Source organism: Uloborus diversus, chromosome 3, assembly GCF_026930045.1.
Source record: "Uloborus diversus isolate 005 chromosome 3, Udiv.v.3.1, whole genome shotgun sequence".
NCBI lineage: Eukaryota > Metazoa > Arthropoda > Arachnida > Araneae > Uloboridae > Uloborus > Uloborus diversus.
The window spans coordinates 113,965,565-113,985,251 of record NC_072733.1 but is presented as its reverse complement, the minus strand read 5'-3'; the positions used below and the strand labels follow the sequence as shown (position 1 = coordinate 113,985,251).

At 34.0% G+C, this 19,687-nt stretch overlaps 1 protein-coding gene across 1 annotated transcript in view; it reads right to left on the bottom strand.

Annotated features, from left to right (window-relative positions):
* LOC129218898 (ribonuclease 3-like) overlaps nucleotides 1-19,687 on the bottom strand; it is a 167,423-nt gene that overhangs the window by 49,158 nt on the left and 98,578 nt on the right. Inside the window, exons 14-15 of the mRNA XM_054853218.1 lie at nucleotides 15,465-15,685; nucleotides 1,600-1,702 (exon numbers count right to left, since the gene is read on the bottom strand). Coding sequence (XP_054709193.1) covers nucleotides 1,600-1,702; nucleotides 15,465-15,685 — 324 coding nt within the window. The remainder of the gene's footprint in view (nucleotides 1-1,599; nucleotides 1,703-15,464; nucleotides 15,686-19,687) is intronic.

The window sequence follows — 19,687 nt, the reverse complement described above, 5'->3', positions numbered from 1 at the left end:
TTTTGAAATTTTACAGTGGAAATGTTAATTTGTAGTTGATTTCAGAGTGATTTTATTGTACTGTTTACTGGAATGATGTGTAAGGACTTTTTATCGTTTTTGGGGAAGTATATCACAATAGCCATATTTTTTGACTTTATTAGCCATGATTGTTTCAAAGAAAAAGAAAATTGTGATGTTATACCAATACATACCCAATTACAGAGTATAAAGTTATTACATAATACAGCTCTGAAAAATAATTAAAGGAATGTTTTTGTTTGATTTATGTAATTATTTATCATCTTTCTTTTTTAAATGGAGAAATACATCTTTTTAATTCATGCAGCACAATTTCTCTCGCACTGGCGATTAGTGGTGACCGGGTCACACAATAAGCTGCCTATTATTGTATTTTTGGGTTTGCTTTCAAGTAAATTAACTTGCATTTAGCTGTAGAAAAATATAAGTTGTTTTACAAAATTCCTGAGGAGAAATATATATTTTCTCTTGATAAAATATATTTCGTTTGAATTTTCTTTGAAAATCTAACCAAAATTGTTGGGGGTGCGGTGCACCCCCTGTCACCCCCGTAAATCCGCCTATGATAAAGAGGAAGTTACAGGTTAAACTAGAGTGAATGGCATTTTTTTAATGCTACAACAATTAGGAGAAAGGAAAAAAATAAATTTTTCAATTGTCAAAATGCTTAGGGGCCACTGTGGCCCCTCCCGTCTTTCTAGGTATAAGGATCAATATTAACAGTACTATGAGGCGAATGATTAAATGATTAAACAAGCATTCAAATAGTGTCATATAATGAAAAGTCAGAAAATTTCATTAAGTTCCGTTAGATATTATCCGAGTTATTAAACAACAAACTACGCGAGGGGCCACACAGGCCCCTCCGTCTTTCTAGTGTTAAATATTTTGCACCTTAGCTTAAATTCTTATAGTAACACATTGACACATCTTAAAAATAAGGTTAATTTTTTTTTTTTTTTGTTTTTAGCTGCCTTGCATTTTAACAGAACTAATTAAAATGCACCAGGACATGTATATAACTCAAAACTGACTATTTTTGACTTGCGGCGGCGTCATCTTAGGTGTGCAACACATTGACTGTTAGTAGAATGAGTAAAGAAAAATCTAATTCCAACCTTCTTTTATTCGCAAGTCGCACCACATATAAAACTAAAATATACTTAAATCTTTTCAAATAACAAGGGGGGGGGGGGTGGAATTTGAAAGGAAAAGAAAATTGCAAAGCAACAATTGTTGTTGTTATACTACATGCTTATTTTGTTGATGCAAAGTTTCCACCTTTCTTTTTAGATATGAACTGCTGACTTTTTAAAGTCAAATTTGCAATAATCATTTGTAGCACCAAATGAAGATGATCATTTGGTTTGGAAGGCTCCAAAATATATCCTTCAATTTCTAACATTGAACATATCAACAGGGAACAATTGGTCCATGGGCCGATGGTTGGGCAACACTGTTTAGATCATAAAAAATCATTCATCCTAGAAATTTTCTAAACACAAATTTTACTACGCAAAGTTTTCTAAAGTTCTTACACACAATTGAAACAAAAGGCACAGTTACTAAAAACCTTACCCATTAATGCTTCAAAGCAATTAGCCATAGCATGCCTCAATTCCAAATCATGACACAAATCAGAACCATGTGCATATAACATGAACTTTTCTAATTGAAGTTTCTATATTAAAAAAAAAAGAAAAAAAAAAGAAAGTTAAACACAAAAACAATCTTTATAATATTTTTTTTTAATGCTAAAATAATCAAGATTGTTATTTAGAACAAATTATTGGATAAAATTAATAAATCATTCACCATGCAATTGAGTTGCAATGAGCAGCAGGTATACAAAAGTAAACAATTAACTAAAGAAAGCTTCTCTGTTAGACATGATGATCAGAGCTATGTTCAACTGCTATTGGTGCCATTTTTTATAAATGCATAGGGTTCTCTTCTGCTCCATAATTACGTCACTTTAAACGATTTCAGGCCTACTGGAAGATCATTGATAAGGAAAAATGCATTACAAAACTCAGTTATAAGGAAGAATGGTTAATGTAAAGGACCATAGAATAAAATGTGCTGAAAAATTGCTGTACGGCTCCCACGAGAGATGATTATTGAGAATTTCTTGAACTGATTGTAATATTTCAGCATAAAACCCCTTCTCGTTAAATCAGATTTATAGTACCTGGAGCTATGCCTCATACCCAGTGGAAGTTAAAAATCTTGTATTGTTTTAAAATATAGATGTTTAGCTACTAGTTCACAATCACTTCAGTAACAGAAAATTGGATTGCAGCACATGCATATTTAAAATCTTGAAATGACAGCTTCTATACCTCAAAATGCATAATATACAATAATTTCAATTTAATGAAATCTTCATGGCAAAATAAAAACGTTAATGAAGAAGTAAATAAAATTGCATAGCTCTTTTTAACAAGCAAGTGCAGCGCTGTAATAAAAGGCAATTAGCTAAAGCTGTGAAAGTGAATGAAAAAAATGCTGCAAGGTATCCTGAGATTATGCCCAAAAATTTTATGAAATTTGAATACCTGATATGTTTTATCATGCTGAAACCGGGAGGAATTCAGATAAATCTCGAAGCTTCAAAAGGATTATCACAAAGCACTAAAAATTATTGAATGAATTCCAGTAGTTAATAATTTTACTGAAAGGGATTAATGTATTGCAAAAAAAAACTTGATGAGAAAATAATATACATTGAAGGTCCATTGCAATTCTTGTTGCAGCTTGTCGAAAAACATTGCATTAAATTGACAACAAAAAGAGTTTAGAAGGTTCTTACCTATCTTAAGCTATTTAAATATCAAAATTGCATAATAGTTTTCAACTTACAAAATGCTATAGACTTCAATTACATAAAATTATATTATTATCCTAGCATAAGTTTTGTTTCCTTTTGCATTTATTGCATAAAATACTAAACTGATGTTGAGTTACCTCTAAAAGTTAAAATTATGAGTGAAAACTTCACAATAATTATGGGTGATTCTCCAAAAAACCTGACAGTGTCCAATCACAAATATTTTTAAAATAAAAATGTTTCAACAAATCTGAAAAAAATTATACCTACTCTTTGTTAGGAACTTATGAAGGGAAAAATGGAGGGCTACACTTTAACTATGCTACACCCCTAAAAACAGGGGGTCAAATTTTCACAGACCAGGAGAGTGACAAGCAGTAAGTTTCATTGAAGGTTATCAAAAGTTAATTTTTATAGAGAAATAACTGTAACCTATACCAAAAAGTATGTTATTGCATGACAAAACACAATCTATGTAAAACCTCTCTTAAAGGATACTTCTGAATATTTCTTCGAGTCCCGGTCCTTTTATATATGTTTTTACATATTATTAACTCTGAATATCTTACACTCCGACTAATAGAATAAAAATAATAGCAAATAAATAATAATTTACGCATTAGGTTCTAGTTTTTGTTATTTCCAATTATCTAGTTAAGAAAAGTATTTACCTAATTCAAGAAAATTAGTGCTTTAATTTATCTAAGACAGAAATTTAAAGCAACTTCATTTACCTATTTGAGCAACATTAAAATTTTAAATAAAAATGTATAACCAAGAAATCTTTTTTGAAAGATTCAAACAAGAAAAAAGAAAATTAAAAAAAAAAAATTAAATATATAGACTTTCTCTACTGCTACTTGTTTTATTTATCGTTTGCCAAATTCAGTTTTTTTTTTTTTTTATCATAATCTTATTTTCTAAATAATGTTTTGGAAATAAATTCTATTCTACTTAGTATATCGCGTTATAAATAATGCTAGGAGAGTGACTTTTTTTTTGGGACCGGAGATTTCTCCATTTTCCTTGTAATTTGCTTGTTGTGTAAGCCCAGGATTATAATTAATGTTACTAATGTTATTTTTCGATTCTAACCTTTTACTTCAACTACACAATATATGAGTAGAATTATTACTTTTCTTTTATTTAACACAGAAATATTGTTCAGTGTTGGCCTAGCGCCCCTTATATAATAATTAACGAATTCATCTCACCACTTATCTCACCATAATATCAGTCACTTGCCTAATCATTGAGAAATTTTCAACGATGTTTTTCTTTCTTCTAATGCGGACGCCTGAAGACGTATCTCGCACGTGCAGTCGCCGATCTATGACGTCACGACCTTTACGTAATCGGTGATGCATCGTAACAGATCGGCACGTGCCTGATGCTCATTGGCCAGGTGCTATGCTGGCGTGTATCAGAAGGTGATTTGGCGTCCGCATGCAAATGAGTTCACTTACGATAAAAGGAAATGTTTCGAGTAGAAAAGAGACTTCTTCGGTGTTTTCTCTCTGGCTAGTTGACTCGAGCGCCCGTTTGCTTTTAAGCAAAGGTGCGGGGTTATTTCTTTAATAGATAGATAATAGATTGATATAGCTCAGCTCTAGTTCGCGTTGTTTCAAATGTTTTTAATTTTATTTAACTAACTTTACTAAAATTACCAAATAAATTTGGTTTTTATTTTTAAGTTGTCTTCAACTATTTTTAATCATGCATTTCTAGTCATACATTTAATTAGGTTATTGCATTTAGAGGTTATTAGTCTTGAGCATTCTCTTGCTCATTAAAAGGTTATGGGCAACCTGGACTCTGTTTTCGATGGCCTATATTTTCAGTAGGACTGGAGATGGAAATGATGTTTTTGACGTCGGTGATAATTTTCGATGGGGGGGGGCCGTATAGAAGATTTTTTTTCGACAAGAGCATACTGATGATAAATATTAGATTATTAGTGCTCATTGATATTGTCTTCCGACTTTCTGTCGAAATAATGGCGAATCCCCAGATAACTATTGAGACATTAAATGGCACAAATTATGTGTCATGGGCAGCAGATATGAAATTTGTCCTGATGGAGAAAAACGCCTGGGACATTGTAACTGGTAAGGAAACAGTGCCAGTAGTCTCTAAAGATTCAGGATTTACTGAGAGAGACGTTCGTGAGTTTTTGGCCAGAGAACGAGCGGCATTATCTTTAATATATTTGTTTGTAGACAACGAATTCAAAAGAATAATAGAGCATTGTGAGTCGCCAGAAAAATCGTGGGAATGTCTAAAAGCACACTTTTATCCTGATAACAGATGTGTGCATATGCGGACTTTCACTGAATTAACAAACTGTCGAATTGAGCAAGGCGAATCCATAAATCTCTTCGCATCAAGAATTCGTCGAATTTATGACAGGATAAAGGGAATCGACAAGAATTTTTCTGAGTCATACTTAAATTTTCAAGTTTTGAGATATCTTCCATCGGAATATGACAGCATTTGCCAATCAATTTTGAGAAAGAAACCCGAGGATTTTTCTTTTGATGCGATAGTACAGGACTTAATTTCTGAAGAGAGCAGATTAAAGCTGAAGGACGAGGATAATATTAGCGCCAACTACGTTGCTCCAAAAGAAAAAAGATCGTGTTATAATTGCGGACGTACAGGCCACATCCGCAAAGATTGTAGTTTTCCAGAGAGGAACCGCGGAGGAAGTCCATCCACAAGCTCCAAGAAGTCAAGTTATGGCCAGAGGAGGTCAAGAGGAAGAAACAGGAACCAGTATACCAGAAGAGGCAGCTCCTCATCGCCGAAAAAGTGTGAGTACCCTTCCAAAACATTTTTTATTTCGGAAGCGAACTTTAACGAGATAGACTGTAATCCTTCATCATGGGCATTTGATTCGGCGGCCAGCCATCACTTTGCAAATAATAAGAACTTTTTCCATAAATATGAACCTGTAAATGATCGAAAGATGGCCGTAGCAGTCCAAAATCATGTTTTTCCAATTGAGGGGGTTGGAGAGATAAAGTTCGGTCCTAAGACCATTAATTTAGTAAATGTGATGTATTCGCCGCATTTGCGAAGAAAATTTACTGTCTGGTCCCAGATTTGACCAAGCGGGAGCATGTTTTAAAGGGGAAAAAGGTTTGGTAACTGTATCAGATAATGGCGAAATAATTTTTAAAGCTAAACTATCTAATGGCATTTATTTTGTTAACCCAAAGGTAATTTCAGAAAAATGTACATAAAAATGTTAATTATGAAGCTAGTAGTACTGAAAGCTTAGAATTATGGCACAAAAGATTTGCTCATGTAAATGTCGATAATATAAAGAAAACTGCTGAATATAAATGTACTAGGGGTCTACCAGTTTTTAAAAATGATAAAGTAAATTGTGAAGATTGTAAATTAGGAAAGTTCAAACGCGTATCTTTCAAACCAATGGACGAAATTCGATCAAAGAAACCTTTAGAATTAATTTATAGTGACATTTGGGGGCCATCGAGTATTGAAGGTAGAAGAGGTGAACGATACTTTCTTTCAGTTGTTGACGATTATTCCCGTAGAACGTCATTGTACCCATTGAAAAATAAAAATCAGGCAGCAGAAATTCTCATTAATCATATGAAAAGGGCAGAGAGATTTCTGGGAACAAAGCTGAAGCAATAAGAACTGACAATGGAGGGGAATTTTCAAATACAATTTTAAGTAAATTTTGTCAAAATGAAGGAATAAAACATGAATTCACTAATAGTTATACCCCTGAGCAAAACGGGGCGGCTGAAGTATTTAACAGAACTGTGGCAGATGGTACTAGGGTAATTTTAGAAGAGAGTGGTATAGGTAAAAACTTTTGGCCTGAAGCCATGTTGTATTTCACGTACACCTGGAACCGCGTATGTCATAGAGATCAAAAACTAACTCCTTTTGAACTATATGGGGGAAAATCACCCTCAATCCGACATTTGAAACCATTTGGATGCGTAGCCTACGTTGGTGTGCCGAAGCAACGTCGGCAAAAGCTTGATCCTAAACCCCAAAAAGGAATTTTAATTGGGTATGCTTTTCGAACAAAAGGGTATCGAATCTGGATTCCAGAAAATGATAAAATTATAGAGACCATAAATGTCAGATTTAATGAGGGAAAATTTTTCAAAGACGAATTTGAGTCTAAACGCAGTGGAGTCGTGATGGGCACCATAGAATGGTTAAATGTACCAAAATCAGATGAAGATGAAATTCCTGATGAGGAAATCTTAAAAATTCCCGAACTACCACCTGTTCATTCAGAAACAGAAGAATCAGATCGGGGGGAAACTGAATCATCAGATGATGAAAGTGATAAATGTTTAAAATTAGCAAAATGGGAAAGAAAAGTCGTACCAAGACCCGATGGGTCTCGTAACGATATCTATTATTTTGAAAAAGGAAGCAACAAACGATTGAGATCAATTTATGATATAAAGAAATATTGCAGAAAAAATAATATTGTTTATCAGCCAGATATATTTTGCTTTAAAGGTAAAAATACTACTGAAGGAGAGATTGATAACTCTGTAAACAGCAACGTAATTAATGAATTTTCTCAAGCACGACTAGGACACCAAATCATTATTCCTAACACTTACAAACAAGCCCTTAAATCGCGGGAAAAAGACAATTGGATAAGTTCAATGCGGGAAGAATTAAAAGTGATGCAAGATCGCAAAGTGTGGAATCTTGTCGAATTACCGCCTGATTCTACTCCAATTGGTTCTCGCTGGGTTTTTACAGTCAAAAGAAATGAAAATGGGGAAATTTTGAGATACAAAAGTCGCCTAGTAGCTTTAGGAAGTTCTCAATTGAAATATGAGAGTTATGATCTTACGTATTCGCCAGTTGTAAATTTCAGCATTATAAGATTTTTCTTTTCTCTTTTGGTGGTAAAAATTAAACTGGGTAAACATCCAATGTGATGTGAAAAATGCTTACCTTTATGCACCTATTTCAGAACCTATATATATGAAACAACCACCTGGTTTTGTAGAAAAGGGGATGGAAAATTTATATTGTAAACTAAATAAAGCTATTTACGGACTCCACCAGAGTGGACGATTGTGGTTTTACGAAATTGAAGAAAAGTTGATCTCAATAGGTTTTTGTAAATTTGAATGGTGTAACTGTGTCTATATTTATAAATCATCTGTAATTTTACTTTTGTATGTAGATGACATTGTTTTATTTGGAAAGAGTCAAAATGATATACAAACTGTTTTAGATTTGTTACAAAAATACTTTGATCTAAAAATTTTAGGTAAAACTAAAAAATTACTAGGCGTAGAATTTGAGGAGGATTTGAATTGTTTTTCATTAAGTCAAATTGGCTATATTGAAAACATTTATGAACGTTTTGAGAAATTCAATATCCCTATCTCCTCATTGCCGATAAGTAAAGGTATTATATACACTAAACTAGATTGTCCAAATAACGATCAAGATGTACAAGATATGTCAAAAATACCGTACAGGAATTTGTTAGGTTGTCTTTCGTTTCTAGCAAACAGAACAAGACCAGACATTAGTTACGCTACAAACATTTTTAGCCAATTCCAAAATAACCCCGGTATAAAGCATTGGGATGGTTTATTAAAATTATTAGGCTATGTTTCTAAAACTAGAAATTACAAACTTAAATTACAATGCAATGAAATTCAAGTTGTAACATATTCTGATGCAGATTTCGCCTCTAACAGAGACGATAGAACTTCACTCGGAGGTCAGATTGTTTTCATTAACAAATCGCCGATTTCATGGCGAACATTTAAACAAAAGTGCATTAGTTTATCAACGATGGAATCAGAGTTTATTGCAATGACAGAGGCCGGCAAAGAACTTCTTTGGTTTGATAGAATCATTGATGAATGTGTTAATAAGGGGGTAATTAACAAGGAACACAAAATTAAATCTGTGTTAAAAGTTGATAATCAAGCTACAATAGATTTTGTGAGATCACCGATCGAAAATTATAGGACAAAACATATTGATGTAAAGCTTTTTTATATACGCGATTTAATTTATAAAGATATATTTGATGTTGAATTTGTTAGAAGTAAAAATAACATGTCTGATGTATTTACTAAGCCTTTGTCTCGATCTGAACTAATAAAGTTCAATGAAAATGTTTTTGTAATGTAATTGCTTTTGTGATATTTTTAGTAATTTAATTTTTTTGAAAATGTAGTAATGTGGGAAAAGTAAACTATTTTAACTATTGGGAACGGGTTAAAGTTATATATATATTTTTTGCGTTTTACAGTTTATATTTGTACTGTTCAAATGTGTTTATACCAAGTATTTGTATACTCGCCAAGGTTTTTCAATTTTTGCAGATTGAATGTGTTTATATGACATTGGACTGATTGACTTTTTACTGACTTGGAAAATGGAACAGTTTGAACGGACTGGAATCGGATTGAGTGATATTTTGTTATAAAAGAATTTGCTTGTTGTTGTATTTAACTAATCTACTAATCATGTTTATATTCAAAATCTTTTTGTAAAACTAGAGCTGGTATTGAGATTTGTTAGGAAATGAATTATCTTTAAATGTATAAGAAAATAATGTTCATAAGATGGTGAGAGGGGGGGGGGCATTGTTGGCCTAGCGCCCCTTATATAATAATTAACGAATTCATCTCACCACTTATCTCACCATAATATCAGTCACTTGCCTAATCATTGAGAAATTTTCAACGATGTTTTTCTTTCTTCTAATGCGGACGCCTGAAGACGTATCTCGCACGTGCAGTCGCCGATCTATGACGTCACGACCTTTACGTAATCGGTGATGCATCGTAACAGATCGGCACGTGCCTGATGCTCATTGGCCAGGTGCTATGCTGGCGTGTATCAGAAGGTGATTTGGCGTCCGCATGCAAATGAGTTCACTTACGATAAAAGGAAATGTTTCGAGTAGAAAAGAGACTTCTTCGGTGTTTTCTCTCTGGCTAGTTGACTCGAGCGCCCGTTTGCTTTTAAGCAACGGTGCGGGGTTATTTCTTTAATAGATAGATAATAGATTGATATAGCTCAGCTCTAGTTCGCGTTGTTTCAAATGTTTTTAATTTTATTTAACTAACTTTACTAAAATTACCAAATAAATTTGGTTTTTATTTTTAAGTTGTCTTCAACTATTTTTAATCATGCATTTCTAGTCATACATTTAATTAGGTTATTGCATTTAGAGGTTATTAGTCTTGAGCATTCTCTTGCTCATTATTCAGGAGAATGACAGCAAAAATGTTATACGAGGTGCGGCTAGAAAAAAAACCGAACTAGCACAGGTGGAACAATAAAACGAATGCAATAAGGCTGAAAGTCACCTGGCCTGTCAAGTGACTCTTGCTCCGCCTACTGCTCGAGTTTCATCTGCCTCCTGCACTCAGTCTGCCCGTGGCGTCTGTCCTAAGTAGTTGACGTTTTGTCTGTGCGTCGGAAAAATGTTGAGTGTACAGAAAGAACAGCGTGTTAACATCAAATTTCTTTTCAAACTTGGAAAATCTGCAAGTGAAACGTTTGTAATGTTGCAACAAGTTTACGGCGATGATTGTTTATCGCGAACACAAGTGTTTGAGTGGTTTAAACGATTTAAAGATGGCCGCGAAGACACAAGTGATGACGCTCGCACTGGCAGACCATCGTCAGCAAAAACTGATGCAAACATTGAAAAAATCAGTAAACTTGTTCTAGAAGATCGCCATTTAACAATCAGAGCAATGTCTGAGTTGACAGGAATTGACAAGGAAAGTGTTAGGCAGATTCTTCATGAGGAACAAAGTGTGTGCAAAAATGGTTCCAAAGTGTCTCACAATTGAACAGAAGGAACGCCGAAGAATGATTTGTTCTGACATCCTAGAAAACATTGAAAGAGATCCCACCTTTTTACAAAATGTTATTACTTGTGATGAATCGTGTTTTTTACTTACGATCCCGAAACCAAACGCCAGTCGATGCATTGGAAATCTCCTGATTCTCCACGACAAAAAAAAGCACGAATGTCAAAATCGAAATTCAAGGCAATGATGATTGTTTTTTTTTTTTTTTTTGATGTCAAAGGGATTGTACACACTGATTGGGTACCAGAGGGACAAACAGTGAATCAGCATTACTACATTAGCGTCCTGACTACCCTACGTGAGCGAGTACGGAGAAAACGGAACGATTTGTGGAAAAAAAAAGACATGGATCCTGCACCAAGACAATGCCCCAGCTCACAATACGTTGTCAGTGAAGACGTTTTTAGCCAATCACAACATTCCCATCTTAGACCATCCACCCTACTCACCTGATTTGGCCCCCTGTGATTTTTTTCCCTAAAGTCAAGTCAGCTTTGAAAGGAACTAGATTTGAGAGTGTTGAAGCAGTAAAAGAAAAAGCGACGGAAGTAATGTATGGACTTACCGAAAATGATCTGCAGCATTGCTATGAACAGTGGAAAATTCGTATGGAGCGGTGTATAGACCGAGGAGGAGAGTACATTGAAGGAGATAACATCAAATTGTAAATAATGGAAAATAAAATTTTTTTATAGCATCAGTTCGGTTTTTTTCTAGCCACACCTTGTATACCCATTTTTGAACTTCAAAGTTTTAGTAAGAAAAGCAAACAAATTATATTAACTTAATACTCAAGGAATCTAACAAAGTGCTGATAATAAACAGTGTTGTAGCACAGAAAATCAAAAATTCCTTTTTTTAATCTATAATAATTGAACTCCTATCTAGGACAAGGAGAGTGACATGAAACCTGGGGACAAACTTTAAAATGATGTACCTTGATTATTTAGATGATTTAATTTATTTAAAGGATGTCATTTTACACCTTTAAGTATGTGTAGCTTAATACTACAATAAAAATTTGTGGAATGTTGATATAATACTTTTTAAAAAATTATCTTTGAGAAACGAATGGGGACAAGTCAAAAGAGTGACTTTCTGGCAATTCAAAAATTCTTGTAGGAAACATAACTGAGTTATTGTTTTAATAAGAATGGAATAACATTGGAATAGTTACATCTAACAATTAAAAAAAATGGGGAAAAAAATCTGGGTCAAACAACTCTTGTGTTAGGCTCCTCGGATATAATATTGTTGGGATTTTGGAGAATCACCCTTATTTTTTTACATAATAACTTAACAGAAGGGTAGGATTAGTAAAAATAAAAATGTTTTTAAAAACAACCTTTTTTAAAACACTCTACAGTGGTTCCATACCCTACAGGCTTCGTAACATTGCAAAGGGATGGGGTTCTAAAAACGAAATTCTATGCAATCTTTGAGGATGCTAAGGGAAGTTCAGAGGTTCTTTCTCTAGAAATGTTTTGCAGTTTAAGTTCTCAAAATGCAACAATAGACCAACTTTGATGGATGGATTTGAAAGGGTATTTGAAGATAGTTTTGAAGGAGTGTAGAAACCCTGATAGCAATGGTTGGCTCAACAGATTGTAAAAACTTTAAAAGTTTTTCTCAATAAATAAGATGCATTGGAACAACTAATATAAATCTTGATATTGTTACAAACGGCCATGAAAAATTGCTAAGGCTAATTTCTGAATATGCTACTTTTGATGTCTGCAACAACGAAGAGAGTAGACTTTTTTAGTTTGCAATAACTTTATAATTCAATAAACTGCCAAACTCAATACAACCCCACCATAGAATTGGATCTGACAGTGGCGTTACATCAGAGTTTTGACTGTATTTATAAAATAACATAAATAAAAGGGGGAGGGGGACAGTTCCACTTAAAGTGTGGGCAGGGGAGACTAAGAGTCACATCGAGTTGTTTAGCATCTTATGCTTAGATAGTGACTCTGCGACATTAGAATCCTTTTGGAGTAAAACCATAGTGAGTGTCATAGCGCTGTAGCACCATTTAACCTTCTAGTTTTCTACAAGATATTTTTCTTATAAGTATTGTGAAATAAGTTACAGTCGACTCCCGCAACAACGTGGTTCGACTTACGCAAAATGGTTATGATGCGAATTTTTCACGAGTAATTAATTTTAGAGCTGACGCAAATTTTTCGCCCACAACACAAATTTTTTTGGAAGGAAGTATAAGCTTCGTTATTGGCTACTATATATTGATTGGGTGAATGTTATTACATCCCTTTAACTATAACTGACAGCCAAAGTTCCCACACCAAACTACACTGGCCTCAAAAAGTTAAGGTACAACATGTTTTTTGAAGCTCAGCATTAAAAAAATGGTAGTAACAATAAAATGCATAGTTTGCATGAATGATAATAACAAATTTTAAAACCATTTATGAAAAAACAATAGCTGCCACTTTTATTTTATAGAAAAGAAAATATCCTTATGAGTGAGAAAAAGGAAGCAAATATCAAGCTTTTGTACCTTTGTGTGTAAGTTGTGTTGATTTTCAATTGTTGTTGGCAGTTTTGGTGACAATAGTCAATAGAGTTTAGAAAATGTCTCAGAGATGTTGTTTGCCTGATTCGTTAAGATGGCGGGCAGTTGGATGGATGGAAATGGGATTGTCTCAGGCTGAAGCTGCTAAACGTCTCAATGTGTCTCGTAGTGTTGTTCAGCGACTTTGGGATTAATACCAATCAGAAGATTCTGTGTCCAGAAGACTTTTTCCAGGTCGGCTGCGAGCTACAACACCTGTAGAAGACAGTTTTCTAGTTCTTTGGTCCCGAAGGAGAAGAACCACTACTTTGCCGCAGCTCATTACAGACCACTTTGTAGCATTAGGAAGAAGAATCTCTGCTACTATGGTGCAAAATTGTCTTCACAATGCAGGTCTCTATGCAAGACAAACAGTTGTAAGGGTTCCACTTAATGGACCACAGCGATGGATCCGCTTATGCAAAGCAAGAGAACATGTTTTCTGGACCAAGCAGCAATGGGCTTCTGTGCTGTTCACAAACCAGTCCTGATTTGCATTGGAGAGGGATTCAGGGGGTCTACTGATCTGGAGGGACAGTGCACTAGATACCATCCATCCAACACTGTTGAAAGGTACAGTTATAGAGATGGTGGAATCATGGTTTGTGTGAGCAGGGATCTCACTCAGTGGTCAAGCTGACCTGCATTTGTTCCAAGGAGGAACTCTGATTGGTCTAAGATATTGGGATGAGATCCGTGATCCATTTTCCTCTCATATGCTGGTGCTATTGGTAATGACTTCATTCCGATGGATGGTAATGCACGACATCACCAAGTTTGGATTGTTGAGGAGTATCTAGAGCACCATGGTTTGGAACAAATGGAATGGGCAGCTTGATCTCCTCACCTGAATCTGACAGAACATGATTGGGACTATCTTAGCAGAGAGGTTGCTGCTTTAAATCCTCCTCCAAGGTTGTTACATGCACTAGAACAAGGCTTACTCTGTGTCTGGTCTTCGCTTCCTATTCCGGTGTCCGACAATTTATTAAACAGCAAGGAAAATTGATGCCACCAATGTATTCATGTTAGGGTCACAAATTCCTTATTAGAACCCATTTCTAGATTGTTTCTATGACATTTTACTACATAACACTGTGATGTACTGTTTTCTTCAAAAATGGACTTTTCCGCATACATTGCTTTTTTTTAATTATAAATCATTTTTGCAATACACTTATAGAAATTTCTATGATGCATTCCATAAAAAACTATTTAATGCACATATCTCCCCCCCCCCCCAATTTTTTTGTTTCTACGCTCATTCATTTGCAAATTAGACGCAAAAAAAATGGTTGTACCTTAACTTTTTGAGGCCAGTGTAGTTTAATGCATCATATAACCACTCAGCATCTTTCATTTATTTATTTTTTTCACTCTAAATATAAAAGTTGATGAAATATAATGTCACCTTAGTGTCACCATCAGTCATGTCATCTAAAGTTTGTGAAGATGGGAAGAAAAAGAAAGTTTCTGATTCATTTAAAAAAAAAATAAGATTCTCGATATGCTTGAACAACTACAAAACTGACGGTAGCGTGACAATAAGTAGAGTGAATCTCCCATACATACAATTAGAAGTCAAAACAAAAAGATATCAATAAAAGTTCAGAACTTAGTTTCAATATTGAAGATTGCAGAGCAACCTAGCAAAGTAAATATTATGAAAATGGAAACTGCTCTTGTATTGTAGATTACTGAAGAGATCAGGAAGAGGAGATATTGCCACAAATTGAAACGTTATAAAAGAAAAGGCGAAGCAACCATATTTAAAAATGTATAGGGTAAGAATAACGATCTGATCTTGGAGCATAAATCATCAATATCTTCATTTTTTAACTCTTAAATATTGTTACTGTATCTACTGTACAGTACTACTATAGTGCATCATTTAAATTTTACTACATGCTCTGCACTGTGTTGTTATATTTTATGTCTTTCATTCTCATTGGTCATTCATTTTGTGCATGTTAAAGTATTTCATGTTGAATAACAGTATTTTATGCAAGAAACTGTAGTGTATGGATAAGAAAAGATTTAGAGCAGTTTGAGGGGTGTTTATAAGTGCCTAAAGGTATTGGTATGCTTTAAAAAATTTGTATGCATATATTTTTCTACAACGAGAATTTTCGACTTACAAAACAAAATAAACAAATAAACTCACTTTAGCTAATATTGCTAGATGCTGATTTTGTACAATTGCAGCACGATAAGTAGCAAGGCCTCCTTCTTCAAGATCAGGAAACATGTAGAATAGATGTATACTAGAAAGGAATTCCACAACAGCATCACCTAAAAACTCTAGTCTCTCATTGTGATTGATACATGATCTTGACTCTTGCTGGCTCCCAAACCGAGACATTATATTGATTAAAGTATTGATTCCTAAAACAAAGAAAAACATAATTTAAGAGTTTAAAAAAAATCCCTAACAATGCCACAACATAAAGAAGGTGTCAACAAAAAATTTCAATTCAAATTTCTGATTTCATAACAACTTCAAGAATTTTTTTAAACACCATAGCTAGGAACTACATTTAATGCATTTTAATTTTAAAGCCATAATCCCCAGTTATTAATTTTAATAACAAAAATCTAATCAAGTTGAAAAGAAACTGATGCATTTATTCAAAGAGTAAAAAGCTGTTTCAATTTCTGATATAATAAAACTATTTAAAGGTTTATACACAAAAAACATACAAAATTCAATGAAACAAATTAAATGCTAAGTTTTTATTGCACCTATATGAAAAAGACTTAAAATTGAGTTTCAAAATTGATATGATATATTTTTTTAATCTCAATTTTACTTGATTCTTAACAAACAAAACCTTTAAAATGTGATTAACATATGAAAAATAGCATGAATATCTATTACTGGGTATGGCAGCGATAGACAACCTAATTTAACTGCCAAGCTACTTCCTATGATTTTTGAACACTAAGATCGACTTTGGAGCAGGGGGGCTGATCCTCCCTCACTGTGCCACAGGTAAAATCCTGCTGAAAAGAATGTTTTTCTCCTTTAGTTTGCAAAACATTCATACCAAGTTTTATCCGGAAATCCATAGTAATTTTTGTGGACATTTTTTAAACACAAAAGGCAAAAAGAGTTTGTTCCTGGAAAATTAAAAATTATGGCACTTCCAGCAAATGAAAAATCTCCAATGCTATTATTCGCAAAACTAATTATTCGTCTGTCTAAAGCAGTGGTTCCCAACCTTTTTTGGCCCATCGCCCCTTTCGGAAGTTAAATTACACCTATCGCCCCCCCATGTTCTTCCCTTAAGACACAAATTAGATGGTGCTGATTTTAGTGAAGATTAATGTTACTGAACGCCTAATTTTAGTTTAAACCTTCAAAAAGTGCATGATAAAGTGATAATTAGCTTTAAAACTGATTTTTATTCTTAACCCCTTCCGCTCCCCCCCCCCCAAAAAAAAAGGAAAAAAAAAAAGAAAAAACGTAATTTGAAGTGCTTTAATTAACCAACGTCATTCACATACTTAGCAAAAATTAAAATACTAAATTTTTCAGTAACATGCTTTTTTTTTTAAATTGAAATCCGGAAAAAATTAAAAATTTTAACTGTTAAGATTTGTTCTTTTTTACCTTTTCAATGGCTGCCTTGTGCTTGATGGAACTCCGTCAAAGCTTTGATGTCTGGCCAGTGGCGGATCCACAGGGGGGGCGATTGGGGCGATCGCCCCCCCCCCAACAGACTTCCTGTTTTTTTTTCTTTTTTTTTTTTTACTATTAGGTTGCATACCAAAATAAATCGTTTTTGTTTGAACACTTTCTGAAGAATAATCTATTTTTTTTCAAATTCAAAATTTATACATTAAATTTTTTTCATTTATGCTCAAAATTTAAATGATAAATGTTAAAAATTGAAAGCGTATTTCCTTCTCAGCGTTTGTTTTATATCGTTCGAAGGTGTAATCATTCCTGCATATTTATAACTGGTGCCATACATACGTTTTATTTTTGCTCCAGGGGGGGGGGTATTACATATTCCCTTAATTTGCGGTTTTTTAGTTGATTGATATGAAAATACGGGGTTTTTTTTCTCCTTTATCTATTTGATAAATTTAATTATTTTATATATAAATGTGAGTTGATGAAGTCAGTAGCATTGCTACGGTGGCACGGATGGGTTTGCCCCAGGTGGCACCTGAAATTGATCTTCAACTTTTTTTGAAAAATTTAAATGCTTCAATTCTAAAAAAAATTCCCCAACATTTCAATTATTTATTAAAAAATTTTTTTGCAGGGCGGGGCTAAGCCGGGTGACACCCCCTAGAGTGTGACACTAAAATGAATATGAGAAATTTCGATGTTTCAATTCTGAATTTTATTTCACATGAAAAAAAAATATTTTTTTCTATCAAACATATTGGTCTCACTAGAAGGGCATTTGAGGCGGCTGGTACTCATATGGAGTGGGGCGGGGGGGGGGGGCGGAGACACCCAAAACGCATGTAAGAGTTCCGGAAAAATGTAAATACCAACAGAAATTCGCATATGTTTTATAATCTCTCAAATGCATTGGTATCAATACGAGGGAAACGTTTATTTCGGATGATATCCCTCTCGGGGGGGGGACACAATTTCGTTTTGTTTATGAATATTGTATGAACTTCGTTTCTTTCATCGAACATTGAATAAGGTTTTTTTTTGCCTTCGGTTGATGGGGAGGGGTGAGGGGTGATAGCCCAGATTACCACCCCGGTTGACATCCAAGTTTGCTACGCCACTGATTAAGTGTAATTTAACAATGCTGTAACAGAATATGGTTTTTTAACAGATCAATTTTTTTTTTAATTGTTAAAAGATCTTTTCTGTCTCTTGTATTTCGCATATCCTAGTAAAATCTTATTCAAACAAAAGTAAACTACACTTAAAACGTTTTACTTTGATCCTAAATTTATTTTAATACTGGTTAAATAGTGGAAAATTATGTTTTGTATAACGAAAATTAACCGCTTTATTTGCTTCTGGTTCTATCATAAAAGCAATTTTTGTTACATTAGTTATTTCGATATATCTTTATTGAAACTTTTGTTTCGCGTTTTTTACTGCCGCTATTTGTAGTTATAGTGAACTTTGGTAGTTGCTTGTTTTCATTTTTTCTGCAATCATTAGACATTATTTTTATTCAAAAATGTATTATCGAGGAGATTCATAGAAATGCCTCATAAATCCATGTCATATCGATCTCTGAAAATCCCACGTTACATTAGAATGGTATTTTTTTTCATTCCATAATAGGATGAGAGAAAATATATAAAAAATGGCGATATAAGGGAATGTATTTCCTTTATTTGTAAGACTCAATTTAAAAGCTCATGAATGATCTTCGCAACGAAATAGCTTTTGTGCGTCCGATACTTTTGAGCGCATGTGAGAACGGATGGGATGGAATCATAGGCGGCTCATGGGGGCAACTGCCCCTCCTTTTCAAAAACAAAGGGGCACTGCCCCTCCGTTTTTCTAACTTCAAAGTTATAGATCGACTGGAAAATGCTGGTGCTGATCGATTCACGTGTTTAAAGAAAGAAGAATTGACTTAATAAGGGTACTTTAAATGTTTGTCACGTTTTTTGATGAAGATTAAATTGGAGCTTTGAATCGAAAGAAGGAAGTCTACTGTTGATATTTGTCTCGAGATTTCAGGTCGTGTCCCTAGGGTTTTTTTTTTTTTTTTTGAGATGATCATTTAATTAACAACAAAAATACCATAGCCCAATTTTATAAAATTTAAAACAAAATAATAAATAAATAAATAAAGGCGCTGCCCACATCCCCCCTCCCGTGACTTCTCTGACCCCCCCCCCCATTTTTTATGGACCAATCGCCCATGGATAAAATCGCCCCCCCAAAACAGGCCTCTGGATCCGCCACTGTGTCTGGCTTTATATTAGTGAGATTTAATCTGAGGTCCCCTTTGAGGCAGATGTCCAATCTATTTCTTTGTTTCGTGAGAAGCTGCACTACAGAGCTAAATCCTCTTTCAACTAAATATGTTGAGGGGAATGAGATGAGGAGCTGTTCAACTTTTTTCCAAAGTTGTGGGTAAGTACCCATAAGCTTCACCCAGGAAAGTTCGTAACTGTATTGCTAGAAAGTAATTTTTGATTCACAATCAAATTTCAAATCCATAAACTCTGTCTGCAAAGAGTTTTCCAGTTCATCCACATCTTCAAAATTAAATGGGTCTAAAATCCAGTCAGGAATTTGTAAGTTGATCAAATCTGCAAACCTAGATTCCATGTTCTTTTTTAACTGATCAAGGTGATCAATGAAAATTAAAATTTTTTCTTCAGGAAGTTAGTTCATCATCCACTATTAAACTTTTTTTAGAATCAGAAGCAGGATAAATTCTT